Source organism: Hemiscyllium ocellatum, chromosome 35 (genome assembly GCF_020745735.1).
Source record: "Hemiscyllium ocellatum isolate sHemOce1 chromosome 35, sHemOce1.pat.X.cur, whole genome shotgun sequence".
Taxonomy (NCBI): Eukaryota; Metazoa; Chordata; class Chondrichthyes; order Orectolobiformes; family Hemiscylliidae; genus Hemiscyllium; species Hemiscyllium ocellatum.
The window spans coordinates 16,937,939-16,959,623 of NC_083435.1; the positions used below are offsets into that span (position 1 = coordinate 16,937,939).

At 45.4% G+C, this 21,685-nt stretch overlaps 2 protein-coding genes and 1 non-coding gene across 4 annotated transcripts in view; 2 read left to right on the top strand and 1 right to left on the bottom strand.

The window, feature by feature from the left end:
- LOC132832552 (uncharacterized) overlaps positions 1 to 21,685 on the bottom strand; it is a 64,852-nt gene that overhangs the window by 18,865 nt on the left and 24,302 nt on the right. The window contains exons 10-11 of the mRNA XM_060850642.1: positions 8,411 to 8,673; positions 62 to 556 (exon numbers count right to left, since the gene is read on the bottom strand). Coding sequence (XP_060706625.1) covers positions 62 to 556; positions 8,411 to 8,673 — 758 coding nt within the window. The remainder of the gene's footprint in view (positions 1 to 61; positions 557 to 8,410; positions 8,674 to 21,685) is intronic.
- Positions 3,734 to 3,815, top strand: trnas-cga (transfer RNA serine (anticodon CGA)). The gene has a single exon. It is a non-coding gene; the product is annotated as a tRNA-Ser (tRNA).
- On the top strand, positions 8,347 to 20,101 carry LOC132832758 (zinc finger protein RFP-like). 2 transcript variants are annotated; one of them, XM_060850889.1, is made up of 5 exons: positions 8,347 to 8,734; positions 11,053 to 11,250; positions 17,599 to 17,621; positions 17,717 to 17,832; positions 19,022 to 20,101. In XM_060850889.1, exons 1-5 carry the CDS (start codon positions 8,393 to 8,395, stop codon positions 19,582 to 19,584), a joined length of 1,242 nt encoding a protein of 413 aa, XP_060706872.1. In that variant the 5' UTR covers positions 8,347 to 8,392; the 3' UTR covers positions 19,585 to 20,101. The 2 variants fall into 2 exon arrangements, with proteins under 2 accessions (XP_060706872.1, XP_060706873.1); XM_060850890.1 differs by having other exon boundaries at positions 8,476 to 8,724.

Consider the following 21,685-nt stretch of genomic DNA (forward strand, 5'->3'; position numbering starts at 1 on the left):
ATGGGGAAACTCCCTGGCTCCTGGATGCACCTCTGCTCTCTCTCTCTCTCTCTGTGTTTACCTTGTAGAGTTCCGCCGCCTCGGCGATGGGGCAGACGGGGTGGCCCTGGTGTTCCCGGGAGACCGAGCACACCACGCAGATCGGCCGCTGCTCCGCCCGGCAGAACATCTTGAGGCTCTCGTCGTGCTCGGGGCACCGGGAGGCCGGCTCCCCGTGGCCCAGGCTCAGCATCCTCACCCCCTCCACCATGTTGGAGACGAAGTAGTTGGGCCGGAGGTTCCTCTGGGCGAACTGGCTGCGGCACTCCGGGCACGCCACCTTGCCCCGCACCGGCGCCCAGTAGCCCTGGATGCACTCCCGGCAGAAGTTGTGGCCGCAGTCGATGGTCACCGGGTCCTGGTAGAAGTCCAGGCAGATCGAGCAGACCGCCTCGCCCCTCATACTCTCCAGCACTTGTGAGGACGCCATCGCAACTTTCAGTTTCACAGCAGACCAGGAAGTCACTGCGGGGTTGGAGTGAGGGTGGGGGGGGGGGTGTGTGTGAGGAACCCGCCTCTGTTTGGTTGGGTATTGAATTGCAAACATCACTGGGCAGGAACAGACCAGAGGTTGTGCCCTGAGCTGGCTCACACTCGCAAAGGGAGAGGAGAGAGAGAGAGAGAGAGGAAAAAAAAGCAACAACGTTGTCTCTCCCTTTTTTATCCCCCCCCCCAAAAAATACCCCCCGCTCACAAAATGCAATCCCTGCCCACGCCTGGATTTCTTCTGAACCTCGCCACACTTTCGTTTGCAAACGTAACGAGTGCATTCAGTAAAAAAAGGGGGCGTACCATCCGGAAAATGAGTAGCTGCGTTGCCCTAGCGCCTTCTGCGAACTCACTCGGTCCCGGAGTCAGGAGTGTTGTTTTTTCTTTTCCCCCCCCCTGCCGCACCACTCCAGTCCAGACTCCGAGTCATTGTGTGTTACCCGGAGTCAGAGCTATCCATTGCGTAGCAAAAAAGAACCGCTCCTGGGCCTGGCCGAACTGGCCATAAACAGGTCCAGGCAGCGGGCAGTGGTGAGGGGGGTCGATAGGGCCGACTGCCTGCCCCTCTCCCGCGGTTACATCAGAGCCCAGGGTGTCTCTGGAGATGGAGCACATGCTGTCTACCAACACCCTTGAGCTGTTCAGGGAGAGGTGGGCACCCCAGGGAGTGAAGCGTTTTATTTCCCCCTCCAACTCTATTTTGACTTAATCCCTGCCCTCCCCTCCATGTTTTTTGATCACTGCAGCATTGCCCTATGATGCTTGTCACTGGCCACTCTGGATTTTTTTTATTTCAAAAATATACTTTATTCGTAAAATAATCATAAAATAATTTGATGGACTGTACATTAGGTAATGCCATACACATTTGGGCGGCACGGTGGCACAGTGGTTAGCACTGCTGCCTCACAGCGCCAGAGATCCGGGTTCAATTCCCGCCTCAGGCGACTGACTGTGTGGAGTTTGCACGTTCTCCCCGTGTCTGCGTGGGTTTCCTCCGGGTGCTCCGGTTTCCTCCCACATTCCAAAGATGTGCGGGTCAGGTGAATTGGCCATGCTAAATTGTCCGTAGTGTTAGGCAGGGGGTAAATGTAGGGGTATGGGTGGGTTACGCTTCGGCGGGTCGGTGTGGACTTGTTGGGCCGAAGGGCCTGTTTCCACACTGTAAGTAATCTAATCTAAACATGTCAACATTTACATGCACAGCTCAGAATTTATCATTGTTATATACAGGTCTGTGCATTTCTCACTCATATGCCCATATGTTGAGCTGAGGTGTCAGCAGAGCCCAAACGACTGCATGGGCCCCCTGTTCTTCTTTAGGCAGGCAGATGTAACACGGTGGTCTTTCCCCACCGCGCCTTGGCGGCAGCTGCCCCAAGCTTCAGCGCGTCCCTCAGCACGTAGTCCTCGACCTTGGAATGTGCCAGTCTGCAACACTCAGTCAGGGTCAACTCCTTCAGCTGGAAGATCAACAGGTTTCGGACCGCCCAGAGAGCGTCCTTCACCGAGTTGATGATCCTCCAGGCGCAGTTGATGTCCGTCTCGGTGTGCATCCCGGGGAACAGGCCGTAGAGCACGGAATCCCGCGTCACAGCGCTGCTCGGGACGAACCTCGACAAATACCACTGCATTCCTCTCCAGACTTCCTCTGCATAGGCACATTCCAGAAGGAGGTGTGTGACAGTCTCGTTCCCCCCAGCACTCTGGATTTCCTTTCTTCCTGGTGATGGAAAATGAATAAAAATTTGTGCGCCTGTTGTCTTTCACTGTGTCTCACACCTGTACACACACAACATGGTGCTGGGGAAACATAAGCACTAGTAAAATAACAAAAAAGAAAAATAAATCCAGGAAATTAGAAAAAAAATAGAAATGGGCATTGGGCTCACCCATTCCTGATGAAGGGCTTATGCCCGAAATGTCGAATTTCCTATTCCTTGGATGCTGCCTGACCTGCTGTGCTTTAACCAGCAACACATTTTCAACTGTGATCTCCAGCATCTGCAGACCTCATTTTTTACCCATTGGGCTCACCCAGTCTGAGTCTGTCAAAAAGAACCATGCAACTCAACCACTCCTGTTTTTCAAACTTATTTTCACTCAGCTTTCTAAGGCTTGGCACTGCAAGTGTGTGTCAAAATACTATTAAAAGGTTGGAGGTATTCTTCTAAAATGTTACTGAGTATTGCAGGCCAGGGAAAACTTATTTTGAATCATAGTCAATTGTGTTTTTGTTTTCACTGTTATGTGTCCAATGGCTGGGTCAGCATTTATTACCTGTCCCTAGCCGAGGTGAAGACAGTGGTAGTGATCTGCCTTCTTGAACTGCTGTCACCCATTGGCATAATGTCACCCATTGGCGTAATGTCACCCATTGGCATCATGTCACCCATTGGCATCATGTCACCCATTGGCATCATGTCACCCACTGCCAGAAGGGAAGATTTTGACCCAGTAACACTGAAGGAACAGTGATATATTTCCTAGTCAGGAGGGTGAGTGGCTTGGAAGGAAACTTGTAGGTGGTGGTGTTCCCATGTATCTGTTGCCCTTGTCCTTCTAGATAGTATAGGTTGTGGGTTTTGAAGGACCTGTCTCAGGATCTTTGGTGCATTACTGCTACTGAGCATCAGGGGGTGGAGGGAGTGGATGCAAATCAAGTTGGCTACTTTGTCCCAGATGGTGTCAAGCTTCTTGAGTGTTGTTGAAGCTGCACTCATCCAGGAAAATGGGGAGTTTTCCATCACACTTCTGACTTGTGCCTTGTCTGTGGTGTACCAGGTTTGAGAGTCGGGGTTGAGTTACATGCAGCAGTCTTCCTAGTCACTGTATTCATATGGCAAATCTGATTGAGTTTCTGGACAATGGTCACCTCAGGACCATGTGGTTCAAATGGAGGAGTGGCCCTGATAGAACCTAAACTGAGCAGGTTATTGCCACACAGGTGACACTTAATAGCTGCTGTTGGTGACTCCCTCCATCACTTCACCGATAATCGAAGGGAGTCTGATGAGGTGGTAATTGACCAGCTTGGATTTGTCCTGTATTTTGTTTACGGGATGTGGAGATGTCGGTGTTGGATTGGGGTGGACAAAGTTAAGAATCCTGCAACACCAGGCTATAGACCAACAGACTTATTTGGAAGTACTAGCTTTCAGAGCACTTACACCTTCATCAGGTAACTAATGGGACAAGATGTGCAACTGTGATGGCCGAGAGGTTAAGGCGTTGGATTCGAAATCCAATAGGGGTACCCTGCACAGGTTAGAATCCTGCTCACAGCGATATAGTCTCTGCTTCATGCTTTGAATTTTCAGAGTGGGCCGAATGGCCTTACTTCCACTCCTACGTCTTAAGATCATAAGACACAGAATTTATAGCAAAAGATCACAGTGTCATGGAATTAAAAATTGCCAGACAGGGATTTTCCCTCCCAGTCGGGGAACACTTCAGCAGTCAGGGACATTCGGTCTCGATCTTCGGGTGACCATCCTCCAAGGCAGACTCTGGGATATGCGGCAATGCAGAGTGGCCAAGCAGAGGCTGATAACCAAGTTTGGTACAGATGGGGATGGCCTCAACTGGGACCTTGGGCCCATGTCACACTACAGGTGACTCCAATACATTGGACACACACACACACACACTCTTACATACTCACACACTCACATAGACCCTCTCTCTTAGACACACACACTTACACACCCCACACTCACACCTTTGCACACATCCTCTCACAGGCTTATACTCCATCACACTCATGCACACATTCTACCAAACACACTCCCTCACGCACACTGACACTCTCCGTCTCACACACACATGCATATATGTATATATAACAGAATTTTATTTGCAGATACATTCTATTTTTTGCTCAAAAGGCACACAATCTGCAGGCAGTCAATCCATATCACATTTTATAAATTCCTACTTTGGAAATAGAACCAGTCTGACTCAGGACGGGGATACAGACAGAATCTAGCCTCACATTTTTAATACATTATCTGAGCTGAGATGTCATCTCTTTTCATGAAACCTTAAGTTGTCTTGAGTAAAATAAGTTCTGGGATTTACATATTAATGAACCAAAACCTGTAACCCAGTCTAGAAGATGAAAGACTTAACAACAGTCTAGACTAGTTGAATATATTGTTTTAATTGCATGATACTGTGATCTTTTACTATAAATTCTGTGTCATATGATCCTGCCTCACTAGTTATCTGATGAAGGAGCAGCACCCTGAAAGCTAATATTTCCAAGTAAAATTGTTGGACCATTACCTGGCATTGTGGGCAGTGAGTACTGCTGCCTCACAGCGCCAGAGACCCGGGTTCAATTCCCACCTCAGGCGACTGTCTGTGTGGAGTTTCTCCCCGTGTCTGCGTGGGTTTCCTCTGGGTGATCCGGTTTCCTCCCACAGTCCAAAAATGTGCAGGTTAGGCGAATTGGCCATGCTAAATTCCCATAGTGTTAGGTGAAAGTGTCTGGGTGGGTTGCTCTTTGGAGAGTCGGTGTGGACTTGTTGGGCCGAAGGGCCTGTTTCCACGCTGTAAGTAATCTTAACTTGTTTACAGAATATACCTAGGGAGTTTTCACATTGCAAGGCAGTTGTTAGTGTTGTAACTGTACTGGAACAGCCCAGCTAGGGGACTGGAAAGTTCTGGACCAAAGCCTTCAATGTTATGGCCCCAATGTCATCATGGCCCACAGTCTTTGCAGCATCCAGTACCTTCACCTATTTCTGGACATCAAGTGGAGTGAATCAAATTGGCAGAAGACTGGTACCTGTAATGCTGTTGTACTCAGAACAAGGCCAAATGGATCACTCATTGGTTCACCTGACTAAAGGTGGCTGCAAATTGTTCAGCCTCGGTTTTTGTGCCAATCATAGGATAGAGTCCCCACAGTGCAGAAAGAGACCCAGCACACTGACCCAAACTGCCTCACATGAAACATGTGGATGACACTATGGTTAGCACTACTGCCTCACAGTGTCAGGGGTGTGGGTTAAATTCTAGCCTTGGGTGACTAACTGTGTGGAGTTTACAAAGTTAAAAAATCACACAACACCAGGTTATAGTCCAACAGGTTTAATTGGAAGCACACTAGCTATCGGAGAGACGCTCCTTCATCAGGTGATTGTGGAGGGCTCGATCGTAACACAGAATTTATAGCAAAAATTTACAGTGTAATGTAACTGAAATTATACATTGAAATATATAAATCAAGTTGCTCCAAAAGCTAGTGCTTCCAATTAAACCTGTTGGACTATAACCTGGTGTTGTGTGATTTTTAACTTTGTACACCCCAGTCCAACACCGGCATCTCCAAATCATGTGTGTAGTTTATATGTTCTCCCTTTTTCTGCTATGTGTTCTATTTTGTGGGTGGCACGGTGGCTCAGTGGTCAGCACTGCTTCCTCACAGTGCCAGGGACCCAGGTTCAGTTCTGGCCCTGGGCGACTGTCTTGTGGAGTCTGCACATTGTCGATGTGCAGGTTAGGGTGAATTGGCTGTGCTAAGTTGCCCATAGTGTGTAGGGATGTGAAGGTTAGGTGCAATAGTCAGGGGTGAATGTAAGGTAGGGGAAATGGGTCTGAACGGTTACTCTTCGCAGGGTCACTGTGGACTTGATTGGCTGAAGGGCCTGTTCCCACAGTGTCAGGATTCTACGGTTTATTCAGCACATCAAGTCCACATTGACCCAACTCCCTATAGCTAATCCACCCAGCATGCACATCCCAGGACACGATGGGTAATTCAGCATGGCAAATCCATCTAATCTGCACTTTTTTGGGGGCTGTGAAAGGAAAATAGAACATGTAGGAGAAACTCACTATGGCACAGGAAGAACAGTTAGTTACCCAAGGCTGGAATCAAACCCACCCCCTAATGCTGTGGGGTAGTCGAGCTAACCACAGTGCCATCCACATGTCTAGCCAGTAGTACCATTGAGGAACGAGTCTCCTCCCATGGTGAGTTGTTGGAATATCTGCAGTATTGACTTTAACCCTCAATCCCTACCACTGTACCCTTTAGCTCTGAGGTAATTTGGTCAGTGTTATAAGTGATTTCTGTCTAGGCTTTCTGAATCTCCGGAGAATAGTTCCTGACACTTGGCTAACTATTCTAACTCTAGGGATCTGATTCAGAACAACCGGGTCCTGCCTCCGAACTCTGCCAACCGCGGACTGTCCTTTGACCCTTGTATCAAGGGAGACTGTCCGCAAGGTTAAGTTCAAAAAGGCGAACTCCAAGTTGACTGGTATCAGCCCTTATCCCCACCGGCTATCACTTCTCCCGTGGCAAATCGAAATACTGCGAGACACACACAGACGGAGCAACAGATGTTTATTCAATCTTCGAAGATTGGGCGAGTTCCAAAAAGGACTTCGGAAATCGCAACGGGAGATTTTACAGCACTAATACTTATACATTATTTTTCCATTCAAATACATTGGTGATAATTTCATTGGTTTAAACATCTCACGCTATGGATTTTTCTTACATTAAAAATCATTAATGACAATTCCATTGGTTAAAGCATTTCACGCTTTTCTCTGCCAATTTCTTTAATTAAGATGTTATATTATTTTACAATTTCTGCTATTTGGTATCTTCATGTTCTATTAGTTATAACATTTGTTGATTTTTGTGTATGTCATGAAAAGAGCTTTCATTGTATTTTGCCCTCTGTGTCTAATCGAAGCATTCCTTGGTTTCTTGCCCAAGGTTACCATGTTCCTGGCTTTACAGAGGTAACTTCTAGTTCATGCTTCATTATGGCCTAGTCAATCATTAGTTTCATAATTTAGCTTCTATTCATTAAACCTCAGTTTTAGTACAGAAATTACCCCACTCATACCAAGAGAGTGTGTGTGTGTAAGTGAGTGAATTGGGTGTGTGTGTGTGTAATATGTGTGTGTGGTGTGTGAATGTATATGTGTGTGTGTGTGAAGGTAGTGTGGGTCTAGTGTGTATATGTGTGTGTGTCTTTGTATGTGTGTGTGGGTCTAGTGTGTATCTGTGTGTGTGTATGCGCGTGAATTGGGTGTGTGTGTGTGTGTGTGTGTATATATGTGTGAATAAAGAAATATGTGTGTGTGTGTGTGAAACTGCAGAAATTACATTAACCATATCAGTCAGTTGTAGTGATACTGAGTCATCCTTCTGGCGAGAGGCAGAAACAGAGTCCAATATGAATTCTTCAGATCAAAATGGGAATTATTTTGTTTTGTCATGACAATGGATAATGAAGACGATGGCTTACTTTCAGTGCAGGCTTTATTCCTTTGAATTTGAAAAAAAACACCCTAGGGTTCGAACTCGCCTCCCTATAACATTACACTGCCTGAAAGATGGGCTACTCAGCCATCACCTCCAGACCATGATACTCTGTGCAATGAATCTGATGAAGTGCTTTTGCCTGAAACATCGAATCTCCTGCTCCTCGGATGCTGCCTGACCTGCTGTGCTTTTCCAGCACCACTCTGATCTGCAGTCCTCACTTTTTGCCTAATGAATATGCCCAGCCCCCCTGGGGGTTGCTCGTACGGAACTCGAAATGTGTTGATACCACGGAGTTATAATTGGGGGTGAACCCCGGGACGACACTGCATCTGGGAGTCTCAGCATAAAACCCATCAATAGACACAGACGCACAACTAAATCAGACAAGTGCCAAATAAGTGCTTCTCAAAACTGGCTAAGTGCTGAGCAGCCTCTCTGAGTATCTAGGACTTTAAATTTGTTTTGCATCTCCAACCATGAGACCGCCTCTTCCCCCCCACACCCTTTCTTCCTCGGGAAAGCGAAAGTATTGTTCAGAGAGAGAGAGAGAGAAAACAAATCTTAGCAATGGAGGCGAGAAAGCACCTGGAAGACTTGAGAAAAGACGTTTCCTGCTCCATCTGCCTGGAATATTTTGAAGAGCCGGTCTCCCTGGATTGTGGGCACGTTTTCTGCAGGGGCTGCATTGTGGTCTTCTGGAAGGTCGGGCACCCTTCCTGCCCTGAATGCCGACGCCGGCTGCCGGGGAGGGCACTCAGACCGGACAGACGGATGGCCAACATCGTGGGCACTGTCCGCTCTCTGGCGGCTGCCCTGGGCGATGGAGGGCAGTGTCAGGGACTCGGCTCCTGGTGCAGGACCAGCCCGGAAGAACCTCAGCACTTGAACCCCAGAGCTGGGCACGCCGAGGTGGGTTCGGAGGGGAGGGAGGGATTGTTGATTTTTCTTTTAATGTGACAGTTTCTGTAAACGCCAAAGAATTAGCTGAGCTAGGGGATGACTCTTCTTTCTATATCATATTCCTGGGAATGGGGCAGTCAGCCTTTACCTCTATCATGGGGCACACCAACATTTTATATACTTTAAAAAAAAGCTTGAAACAGTATGGTTCCAATAACAGACTTTGAACAAATCTGTCTGAGACATAAATTATTCCAGAACACCAGGCTGTTAGTTTTTTTACCATCATCAGGAAAAGAGAATCTAACCATCTCCCCACGGCATTACCCACCCTCCAAATTCCAGTGATCACCATTTCTTACGGATTCATTCCCTGGACATTGGGAGGGAAAAGGTCAAGTACAAGTCCCTACGATTGATGTCCCACCAAAAGAGAATCTCATAGGTCTAGGAACTTAACATCCTACTGTCAAAACAGAGTGTTCTCACAGTAAGGAAGTTTGAGAACAGCCAGATGGTTGTCAGAGACTGGTTTATTTATACATCCTGAACATGGTCAAACACAGATAAAATATGCATTCATTCAGAAAAGAGTTCTGTCAGATTACAACAGGATCTGGACCAGATGGGCCAATGGGCTGAGGTGTTGCAGATGGAGTTTAATTTAAATAAGTGGGAGGTGCTGCATTTTGGAAAATCAAATTTTAGCAGGACTTAATGGTAAGGTCCTAGGGAGTGTTGCTAAACGAAGAGACCTTGGAGTGCAGGTTCATAGCTCCTTGAAAGTGGAGTTGCAGGTAGATGGGATAGTGAAGAAGGCGTTTGGTATGCTATCCTTTATTGGTCAGAGTACTGTGTACAGGAGTTGGGAGGTCATGTTGCGGCTGTACAGGACATTGGTTAGGCCACTGTTGGAATATTGCGTGCAATTCTGGTCTCCTTCCTATCGGAAAGATGTTGTGAAACTTGAAAGGGTTCAGAAAAGATTTACAAGGATGTTGCCAGGGTTGGAGGATTTGAGCTATAGGGAGAGGTTGAACAGGCTGGGGCTGTTTTCCCTGGAGCGTTGGAGACAGAGGGGTGATCTTATACGAGGGGTCCAACTTGTCCATGCCGACCAGATATCCCAACCCAATCTAGTCCCACCTGCCAACAGCCAGCCCGTATCCCTCCAAACCCTTCCTATTCATATACCCATCCAAATGCCTCTTAAATGTTGCAATTGTACCAGCCTCCACCACTTCCTCTGGCAGCTCATTCCATACACGTACCACCCTCTGCATGAAAAAGTTACTCCTTCGGTCTCTTTTATATCTTTCCTCTCTCACCCTAAACCTATGTCCTCTAGTTCTGGACTCCCCTACCTCAGGGAAAATAAATACTGTAGGAGAAAAGGGGATGAGTCTTACCCCAATAAACAGAAACCAATCAATCAGTCACATATTTGGATAAATAAGGTGTTGAGTCTGAAATCTGAGATGAACAAAAAAAACCTCAGAGCTTTACAAAAACTGTCAAGTCATTAAGGTAAGAATCAAGTATGAGAGGCAGCCATTCTTCCAGGTCAGATAAGAACACGGTATAGATGTCCAGGGGAGCCCCCAAGCAGGCTACATCTGGGGAAGTCAGAGACTCAGGGAGGGACAGGGTAGAGTGTAAATATAAATAAAAAGAATAGACATAACAACATAACAACTGCGCCAAAGACTTGGGGAGAGGCATATACGATTCTGAAAGAGTTAATGTTTGTAAGAATGTGTGACCAGGTCAGAGATCAAAAGGAAGGGCTTCGAGCATGGATTTCAATCTAAGCTAGTTCTGTCAACCTGATTTGCAGCAATATAATAAACCCTAAAACAACGTGTTACCGATGATTCTGTAATTCAGCTGACGAGACCTCAGAGACAGATTATCCCCATCCAGAACATGTCACAAGAGGAGCTATGTTGCTGTTTCTTCACCATCACAACATCAAAATTCAGTAACTCCCTTCTCAACAGGACTGCAGGTGCACCTACACTAGATGGACTGCTGTGGTTCAAGGAGGCAGCTCATCACCCCATTTGCAAGGGCAATTAGGAACAGACAGCAAATGCTCAGCTTTCTAGCAACGGTCAGATTCAATGAATGAATAAAACGAATTGGTCAATTGTATTCTCGAATATGCTTTGTTTAACTCTAAGGCACTCTGCCTCAATACTTCGAGGTGGGAAATTAAGAGCTGTTTTTTGCTGCACTCAATCCCCTTCATAATTGGAGTGAGTCGTCTGCTTTAGATGCTACCCCTTACTGAAGATAAGTTTAATGCCTCATTGTTATTGTTGCAGGGCAAGGTGAAGGGGCTTACAAAACATCTGGAAGCTGAATTTGCTGAGCTGCACAAAATTCTCCACCGGGAAGAGCAGGAGGTGAAAAGACAACTCCAGCAGAGACAGCAGGAAGTATTGCACAGGACTGGAAGCGACAGCAGAGCAATGGCTCAAGTGAATCCTTCCTTCCTACAAGTGATGTGGCATTTTCTGCAGGTACTTGCATAACCATTTGCTTAAAGCATCATGCGGGTAACACTCTTACTGGACAAGGCAGTGAAACAGAAATATGTAGAAAATGGAGATTTAGTTCATTTTTTTTAAGAAGCCAATCTTGTCCGAGCCTTGGAAAATTTGAAAATAAAGACTTTAGAAAGACATGTGTGCTTTTTGACTTCAGTTTAACGTCAGTAACGCTGAAGAAATGTTTGTTTAATTCCCAGTGGAGCTGGGTGTTTTATTCAGAACAAGGTGATTTTCACATAATTAGAGGTCGATAGCATAGAGTGGGACAAAGTGAGGATGTAAGGCATCAAAACAATTTTAGACAAAGGAGACATGTACAGAGGGAGAAAGAGTGACCTTGCTTTACAAGTTTTTAATCCGGTAACTGTTTTGATCCAGTGATGGCCACTGAGTTAGCTTTGGAATTATGTTGTGTCTGATATGCAGCAATTATGTTATTCAGTAAAACAAAATTGATGGAGAAACTCAGCAAGTATGGCAGCATCATAGAACACAGCACACTACAGCACACTACAGCACACTACAGAACACTACAGCACACTACAGCACACTACAGCAAACTACTTAACACTACAGCACACTACAGTACACTACAGCACACTACAGCACACTACAGCAAACTACTTAACACTACAGCACACTACAGTACACTACAGAACACTTCAGCACACTACAGGCCCTTCAGCCCTCTGCACCTACCTGTAAAATTAATCTGATGACCATCTAATCTACATCGTTCCATTATTATCCATATGTATGTCCAATACCCATTCAAATGCCCTTAACGTCGGCGAGTCTACTACTGTTGCAGGCAGGCCATTCCATGCCCCTACTACTCTCTGAGTAAAGAAACCACCCCCGATATCTGTCCTAAATCTATCATCCTTCAATTTAAAGCTATGTCCCCTCCTGTTAGCCATCATCATCCGAGGAAAACGGCTCTTACTGTCCACCCTATCTAACCCTCTGATTATCTTATTCATCTTGATTAAGTCACCTCTTAACTTTCTTCTCTCCAACGAAAACAGCCTCAGTTCCCTCAGCCTTTCCTCGTTAGACCTTCCTTCCATACTAGGCAATATCCTAGTAAATCTCCTCTGCACCATTTCCAAAGCTTCCACATTCTTCCTATAATGCCAGAACTGCATGCAATACTCCAGGTGGGGCCTTACCAGTGTCCTGTACAGCTAAAGCATGACCTCGTGGCTCTGAAATGCAATTCCCCTTCCAATAAACACCAACACACCACATGCCTTCTTAACAACCCTATCAACCTGGGTGCCAACTTTCAGGAATTTATGCACCTGGATACCAAGATCTCTGTTCATCTACACTGTCAAAAATTTTACCATTAGCTCAATACTCTGCATTCCTGTTACTTCTTCCAAAGTGAACTACCTCACACTTTTCGCATTAAACTCCATTTGCCACCTCTCAGCCCAGCTCTGCATCTTATGTATGTCTCTCTGTAACCCACAACATCCTTCAGCACTGTCCACAACTCTGCCTATCTTAATGTCATCTGCAAATTTACTAACCCATCCTTCTACGCCCACCTGCAGATCATTTATAAAAATGACAAACAGCAGTGTCCCCAAAACAGATCGTTGCAGCACACCACTGGTAACTGAGCTCCAGGATGAACATTTCCCATCAAACACCATCTTCTGTCTTCTCTCAGCTAGCCAATTTCTGATCCAAACCGTTAAATCACCTTCAATCCCGAAACTCCTTATTTTGTGCAATAGCCTACCGTGGGGAACCTTATCAAACGCCTTACTGAAGTCCATATACACATCAACCGCCTTACCTTCATCCACCTGTTTTGTTACCTTCTCGAAGAACTCAGTAAGGTTAGTGTGGCATGATCTACCCTTCACAAAACTGTGTTGATTATCCATGATCAATTTATTCAATTCCAGATGATTATAAATCCTATCTCTTATAACCTGTTCCAACACATTACACACAACCGAAGTAAGGCTCACTGGCCTATAATTACCAGAGTTGTCCTGACTCCCCTTCTTAAACAAATTTGCTATCCTCCAATCTTCTGGCACCACTCCTGTCGACAATAATGACATCAAGATCGAAGCCAAACACTCTGCAATCTCCTTCCAGATTTTCCAGAGAATCTGAGGATAAATCCCATCCAGCCACGGGATCTTATATATTTCCAGATCTTCCAAAATTGCTAAAACCTCCTCTTGTAATCTTGTATCCTGTATCTCTGTATTCTCACTGACATTGTCCTTGTCCAATGTGAATACTGAAGTATTCATTAAGCACTTCCCCTACATCCTCAGATTCCACACACAACTTTCCATGACTGTCTTTAATTGCTCCTAATCTTACTCTAGTCAGTCTTTTATTCCTGATATACCTATAGAAGGCCTTAGGGTTTTCCTTGATTCTATCCGCCAACAACTTCTCATTTCCCCTCTTGGCTCTTCTTAGCTCTCTCTTTAGGTTTTTTCTGGCTAACCGATAACTCTCAAGCCCCCTAACTGAGCGCTGACGCCTCATATGCTTCCTCTTGACAGGAGCTTCACCATCTTTAGTAAACCGTGGCTCTCTCTCTCTCAACAACTACCTCCCTGCCTGATAGGTATATACTTATCAAGGACCCGCAGTAGCTGTTCCTTGAATAAACTCCACATTTCGAAAGTGTCTATCCTCTGCAGTTTCCTTCTCCATCCTATGCATCCTAAATCTTGCCTATCGCATCATAACTGCCTTTCCCCCAGTTATACCTCTTTCCCTGCGGTATATACCTATCCCTACTCATTGCTATTGTAAACATAACCGAAATATGGTCACTATCGCCACAGTGCTCACCTACCTCCAAATCTAACACCTGGCTGGGTTCATTCCCCAGTACCAAATCCAATGTGGCCTCGCCCCTTGTTGGCCTGTCTACATACTGTGTCAGAAAACCCTCCTGCACACATTGAACAAGACTGACCCATCTAAACTATTTGAACTATAGAATTCCCAGTCAATATTGGGGAAGTTATAGTTCCCCATAACAACTACCCTGTTACTCTCACTCCTATCGAGAATTATCTTTGCTATCCTTTCCTCTACATTCCCAGAACAATTTGGAGGTCTATAGAAACTTCCAACAGGGTGACCTCTCCTTCCCTGTTTCTAACCTCAGCCCAAGCTACCTCAGTGAATGAGTCCTCAAACGTTATCTCAGCTGCCGTACCACTAACCTTGATTAACAATGCCACACCCCTGCCTCTTTTACCATCTCCTCTGTTCTTGCTGAAGAGAGAGCAAAAGCAGATCTGTGGAGAGAGAAAGCAGACTTAAATTTTGAGTCCAGTGACCCTTCTTCAGAACTGACAGCAGCTGATGCAAGGTGATAGATCTGCTAAAGACAGTGGAGGGAGGGGAAGAGAGTGAGGGGATAGGCAGAGATAGAGTGCAGAGAGAGAGAGAGAGAGAAAAAAAATGATATTCAGGCAGACAATGGAGTAGTTGATAGCAACCCACAGAGGGATAAAGCTGATAATGGGGATCATAAGGGGGTGATAATGGACTGGCTGTGCTGAAAACAGCCCATGTCACGACAGGGCCTGGGGTGTGGAGGTGGGGTAAGGATATGGAAGAAGGTATTCAGGTCCTAAAGTTATTGAACTCAAGATTAAGACCTGAAGGCTGCAGGGTCCCCAACTGGCAAATGAGATGCTGTTGTTGCAGCTTGCACTAAGCTCCACTGGAGCACTGCCGCAAGCCTGAGACGGAGATGTTGGCGAGGTGGTGTGTCAGAGTGACAGGCAACTGGTAGCTGGGACATTATGTTGTGGCTGAACAGGACATTGGTTAGGCCGTCTTTGAAAAATTGCATTCAGTTCTGGTCTCTCTGCTATAGGACGGATGTTGTGAAACTTGAAAGGGTTCAGAAAAGACTTACAAGGATGTGGCCAGAGTTGGAGGGTTTGAGCTATAGGCTGAGGCTGTTTTCCCTGGAGCATTGGAGGGTGAGGAGTGACCTTACAGAGGTTTATAAAATCGTGAGGGGCATGGATAGGGTCAAGAGCTAAAGTCTTTTTCTCAGGGTAGGGGAGTCCTAAACAAGAGGATATAGGTTTAAGGTGAGAGGGGAAAGATTTATAAGGGACCTAAGGGGCAACTTTTTCCCACAGAGGGTGGTGCGTGTATGGAATGAGCTGTCAGAGGAAGTGGTGGAGGCTGGTACAATTACAGCATTTAAAAGGCATCTGGATGGCTACATGAATAGGAAAGGTTTAGAGAGATATGTGCCCAGTGCCGGGAAATGAGACTACATTAATTCAGGATCACTGGTCAGCATGGACTAGTCGGAGCGAAGGGTCTATTTCCATGCTGCACAGCTCTATGACACTGTAAACGCACTTGTACGTGATGTATTAGTACATGATGTGTGTCCAGGTTGTAGCTTTGCCCTGCTTTGTTTGATGGTTGTGATGTTTAGTCAGGTCTGCCAGGAGTGGGGCTTTAACTTATTTAGTCACTACGGAGTTTTCACCATGGAACTACGTTTCCGTTAGCTATTTGGTAGATAATAACTAATAATAACACGTAAATAAAAAATGGTGTCCCCGGCTAATACTGAATAGGACCATCCATTATAAACACTTCCTGTTCTTTTCCCTCGTCACTGAATGGAACATAAAGTGGGTGATATTGCAACCAATCAATGCTTTTTGTTTATCTTTCCATGGAATATGACATCCCTAATGACCCTTGAGAAGGTAGTGATGACCCCTTGTCTTGAAGCAGGGCAATTAGTCAGGCGTAGGTATATTCGCAGTGCCATCAGGAAGGGAATTCCAGAATGTTGATCCACCTTTGATGAAGTAACTACGATATATTTCCAAGTCAGGATGTGAGTGCCTTGGAAGGGAACGTGCAGGAGCTAGTGTTCCCATGGATCTGCTGCCCTTGTCCTTCTAGACAGTGGTGGTTGTTGGTTTGGAAGGTGCTGTCTAAGTAAGGAGGCTTGGTAAGTTTCTGCTGTCAATCTTGTACATGTGACACACTGCTGAGAGCAGGGTGCCAGTAAAGCGAGCTGCTTTGAGCTTCTTGAGTGTTACTGGAGCTGCACTCGTCCAGGCAAGTGGGGAGTGTCCCGCCACATTCCTGACTTGTAGCAAGTGAGGCCTGCAAATGCTGGAGATCAGAGTCGAGTGTGTGGTGCTGGAAAAGCACAGCAAGTCAAGCAGCATCTGAGGAGCAGGAGAATCAACATTTTGGGCATAAGCCCTTCATCAGGAAGCATCAACTGATGAATTCCTGATGGAGGGTTTATGCTCGAAACATCGATTCTCCTGCTCCTCGGATGCTGCCTGACCTGCTGTGCTTTTCCAGTACCACACTTTCGTTCCTGACTTGTACCTTCTAGCTGATGCATATGGAGACAGGAGGTCAGTCAGCTGCACAGACCTGCTTTTGTTGCCACAGTGTCTATGTGGCTAGTCCATATAAAGTATACCTTTCTCCTTATTTTATATTGGAGGAGAAAGTGAGGGCTGCAGATGCTGGAGATCAGAGCTGAAAATGTGTTGCTGGAAAAGCGCAGCAGCAACCGAGGAACAGGAGAATCGACGTTTCGGGCATGAGCCCTTCATCAGGAATGAGGAGAATCGACTAATGAATTCCTGAGGAAGGGCTCATGCCCGAAACGTCGATTCTCCTGCTCCTTGGATGCTGCCTGGCCTGCTGCGCTTTTCCAGCAACACATTTTCAGCTTATTCTATATTGGCCAAGGGAAAAATTAACTCCCATTGTATGAGGCATCTGAGGGAACTATTTAAAGGACTTCACTGAATTTAACCTCAGACTAAAGGTTTGCCTCTCTTTACAAGCTGAAACTAAGCAAATTAAGTTGCTCCAATCTAGTTCTCGACAAGTATGTTGATGTGGCAGAGCATTGTTGTTGGTAACTTTGTTAATTCAGGTTAGAGTTTTCTCGTAATCGCAATTTAGAATCCAGCCTTAGTCTGCGTTGCGCACTTTATCTCACAATTCAATTCGTAATGGCTTCACTCAACTCAATGTGTGAGAAGGGGAGGTGTCTCCAAACCAAGAGAGGAAATGCCTCATTTGTGTTATCAATCAGGGTGGAGTGAAAATATATCCCCAGGCCAAGTGAAATATTTCTTGTTGGGGGTTATAATAGGGAAACAAAACTCCAAGACCATGTTCAGTGGTTGAGTATGAAATTAGTGAAGTATCAAAATAGTGAACCACACTTAACTGAACAGGTTACCCTTTGATGTTTGTAATATTGACTCCATAAAATCCTAATTCTTGCTTCTTTTATTTCAGGACTTGAAAACAGTTCTTAGTGGGTAAGTTATTTGTTATTTGACTTGCATTTCATGCAGTAACGGCTGTGCGGTGTTGAACTCCCAATTGTCAATACGGTTTCTCATTGTTTTTGAAGACCCAGTGAAGATGTCAGACAGGATGACCAAGTTCCTGTCAATATGCTGAAGGGTGAATTTGGAGGCCCCGTTCAGTATACCATGTGGAAGCAGATGAGAAAATCCATCAAACCAGGTAGACCTGATCACAGTCTGCACATCTTCCTACTGATTTCAATTTAGAGAGTACTCTGGACCACAGGATTTTAAAATCTTGGATGGCCACATTAAAATATTATTAATTTAGTTCAGAACAAATTTAGGAACGCTCTCAGCTCGCAAGAAGCACAAATGTACTTTGGAATGTGACATTCCTCTACCATGATTGAATTAGGTGGGGAATTCTGTCATGATCTTTGATATGGATACCTTACAAATTGGCTTTTTGGATCAGAAATGGTAAAACATTTAATCCTACGTGGGGGCAATTTAATTTATGTCCACCCACATCTGGGAACTGAAATGCTTGGTTTTGCACACTCCAGTCTTGGGACGGGTATAACTCTAATATCGCATCAAATCCCGTGGGATTCCGACACGGCGAGTTAAGTTAAAACCAGCCAAAATTCAAGGGGGCCTGCCAGAATTGGGAGATGCATTGATTTGTTAAGATAAGGTATTAAGGCAATCAGGCTGACACACCGCAGTCACACTTAGAGAGAGCCGGGATCCTTTAAGTGCCGATGAAACCACGTTTAAGTCAAACTGTGTAAATGACCAAGGTTGAGACAGGTTGAAATGCTTTGAATGGCTGATTTATTGTTCATCTGTTGAGGAAGTAGGAGTGAAATGTGAGTAAAACATGATATTTAGATGTCAGTGTACTCCAAATTCAATGTACCACAGGCTTTCGTAAGTTGCAGCATCAGTAGGACAGGACTTTTTCCCTGGAGCATCAGAGGCTGAGGGGTGACCTTACAGAGGTTTATAAAATCATGGGGTGCATGAATAGGTTAAGTAGACAAGATATTTTTCCCTGGGGTGGGGGCATCTAATACTGAAGAGCATAGGTTTAGGTTGAGAAGGGAAAGATATAAAAGGGACCTAAGGGGAAACCTTTCCATGCAGTGAGTGGTGTGTGTTTTGAATGAGCTGCCAGAGGAAGTGGTGGAGGCTGGTACAATTACAGCATTTGAAAGGCATTTGGATGGGTATATGAGTAGGAAGGGTTTGGAGGGACATCGGCCAAGTGCTGGCAAATGGGACGAGATTAGGTTAGGATATCTGGTCGGCATGGATGGGTTGGACAGAAGGAACTGCTTATGTGCTGTACATCTCTATGACTCTGTAGCTCTATCAGCGCTAATGTGTTTGTTTCTTTTCAGCATTGGCCAGTTTGACTCTGTGCCCTCAGTCCGCTCACCCCAGTCTCTTCTTGTCTGAAAACATGACCCGAGTAAATGTTGGTTACGTGCAACAGCGCCACACGGACAATTCGAAGAGATTCCTACGTCGTATCTGCGTGCTGGGATCGAGAGGATTTACGTCGGGCAGACACTACTGGGAGGTCGAGGTGCACCAAGGGGCCAAATGGATCCTCGGGGTCGTGCGAGGGTCAGTTCGCCGAAAAGAGCTCGATGATATGACCACGCCCAACGGCTACTGGGTCATAAGTCCGCACACGACCAACTGGCTGCAGTGGCTGGTGGACACCATTTCACAGAAGGAAAGGACCTCACCACAGCCTGACCACCTCACACTCGAGGTGAATCCGAAGAGGGTTGGTGTTTATCTGGACTATGAGGGAGGGCAGGTCTCATTTTACAACGCCGAGGACATGTCTCACTTGTACACCCACAGCTGGGCAATGATCGGCAAACTGTTTCCATTCTTCTCACCCGGGACGGCCTCGAACAATCAAATGTCGCTCCTCCAGCTCTCCCTATAAATCCAGCTTGTCCTGGGCTTCACCACGGCGGTAGTCACCTCAGACAAACACAGAACAGAAACTGTTCTCATTCTGCCAGTCGCATCCTACATCTCTTCTTAAAAAAAAGCATCACGAACCACGATGACCATTCCTCTGCTGCTGCTCGAAGGGATGACATGTCCATCATGACGACCAACCTTTATTCCACTGACTCTGCCGCTTGTAATTCGTGGTGCCTCAGGAAAGCATCCAGCATAATCAAAGACCCTCCCCCAACTTGGATGTACTCTCTTCCACCCTCTTCCATCGGTCAGAAGATACGAAAGTCTGAAAACATGCAGCAACAGATTCAAGAACAGCTTCTTCCCAGACTTTTCAATGGGCCTCTCATATTTTAAAGTTGATCTCTCTACACACCTGGTCTGTAGCTGTAACATTATATGCTGCATCTGTTCTATTACCCTGATGTACTTATGTCGGGTATGATTTGCCTGGCTAGCGTGCAAAACAATATTTTTCACTGTTTCTTGGCACATGTGACAATAATAAAAACAAAACACATCATGGTTAGTAGGTCGAGTGGTATTATCACTACTGCTCCTTGAATGTTTTGACCACTGCTCTGTGTCTAACCTGAATTCTGACATAGATAGGATCTTTGAGAAGGTTTATAGCTCAGGTTGATAATAAGTCTGTACGCTGAACTAGAAGGTTTGTTTTCAGACGTTTCGTCACCATGACTAGGTAACATCATCAATGAGAGTCTCCAGTAAAGCACTGGTGGTATGTTGCACCTCTCTATTTTTAGGTGTTGGTTTCTTAAGGTGGGTGATGTCATTTCTAGTTCTTTTTTTTTCAAGGGAAGGTAGATAGGATCTAAATCGATGTCTTTATTGATGGAGTTCTGGTTAGATTGCCATGACTCTAAGAATTCTCGTGTGTGCCTTTGTTTTGCCTGTCCAAGGATGTCTGTGTTGTCCCAGTCAAAGTCCTTCTTTGTCTGTATGTATCGAAACTAGATATCATTTTTAATCTATTCGATTCCACAAAGTCGTCATCTGCTCACTAAAGATGCTGTGCACAGAGGTTGACCTCAGGCAGTATCACAGAACAGAGATATGCCATGGGTCATGAGCTTACACTACACCCCATCTCCAGCCTCACAGACCTGATTGAAGGTGGATTGCAGACAGGGGTTATCATGAATGGCCCATGTAATCCCTCTGATTTCAACTTAAAATCAGCAATCCAGTTCCTCCAGCATCTTTACCTGGGTGTTTGCACTTCAACATTTGTTTCCAGATCGTATATTCCAGAAGGTTTGTGAACTCTACAAGTCTAGATCAGATCCAGATGCTGGACCTGACAAAAATGATTAACTATTCTCTCAGTTATCCACCATATAAATAGTCATAGAGATGTGAAGCATGGAAACAGACTCTTCAGTCCAACTCATCCATGCTGACCAGATATCCTAAATCAATCTACTCCCATTTGCCAGGATTTTGCCCATATCCCTCTAATCCCTTCCTATTCACATACCAAATTTTTAGTTTGTTACAAGTGCTGTTCCGCAATGTTTCCAGTGCCAGTGGTCATTGACGTACATTGAACACTCTGTCAACAGGGGAATAGTCTGGGTAAATTCAACAATGCAAAACTATTTAAAGGTGGTATACATGTCAGCAGGTGATATGTACAGAACTTACAATGTAGAAACCAGTTATGAGGCTTATGTACACATTTTTAAAAAACCCAAGGAACTTTGGATGCTGAAAATCAGAAACAAAACCTAAAATTGCTGGAAAATCTCAGCAGGTTAGGCAGCATCTGTGGAGAGAAGACAGAGTTAACATTTCTGATTCCTAAGGCCCTTCTGAATTTTTTCCAGCAATTTCAAATGTTATTATATGCATCATAGTTGGGAGTTGGTTAGCTCTGTTGGCTGAATGACTGGCTTGTAATGTAGAATAAAGTTAATAACACAGGTTCAATTCCCACACCTAGCTAAGGACTGGCCTTCTCAATCTCACTCCTCGCTTAAAGCATGTTGACTCTCAGGTTAAACTTGCTACCAATCATCTCTCTCTCTCTAATGAGAGAGTGTTACGATGTTATA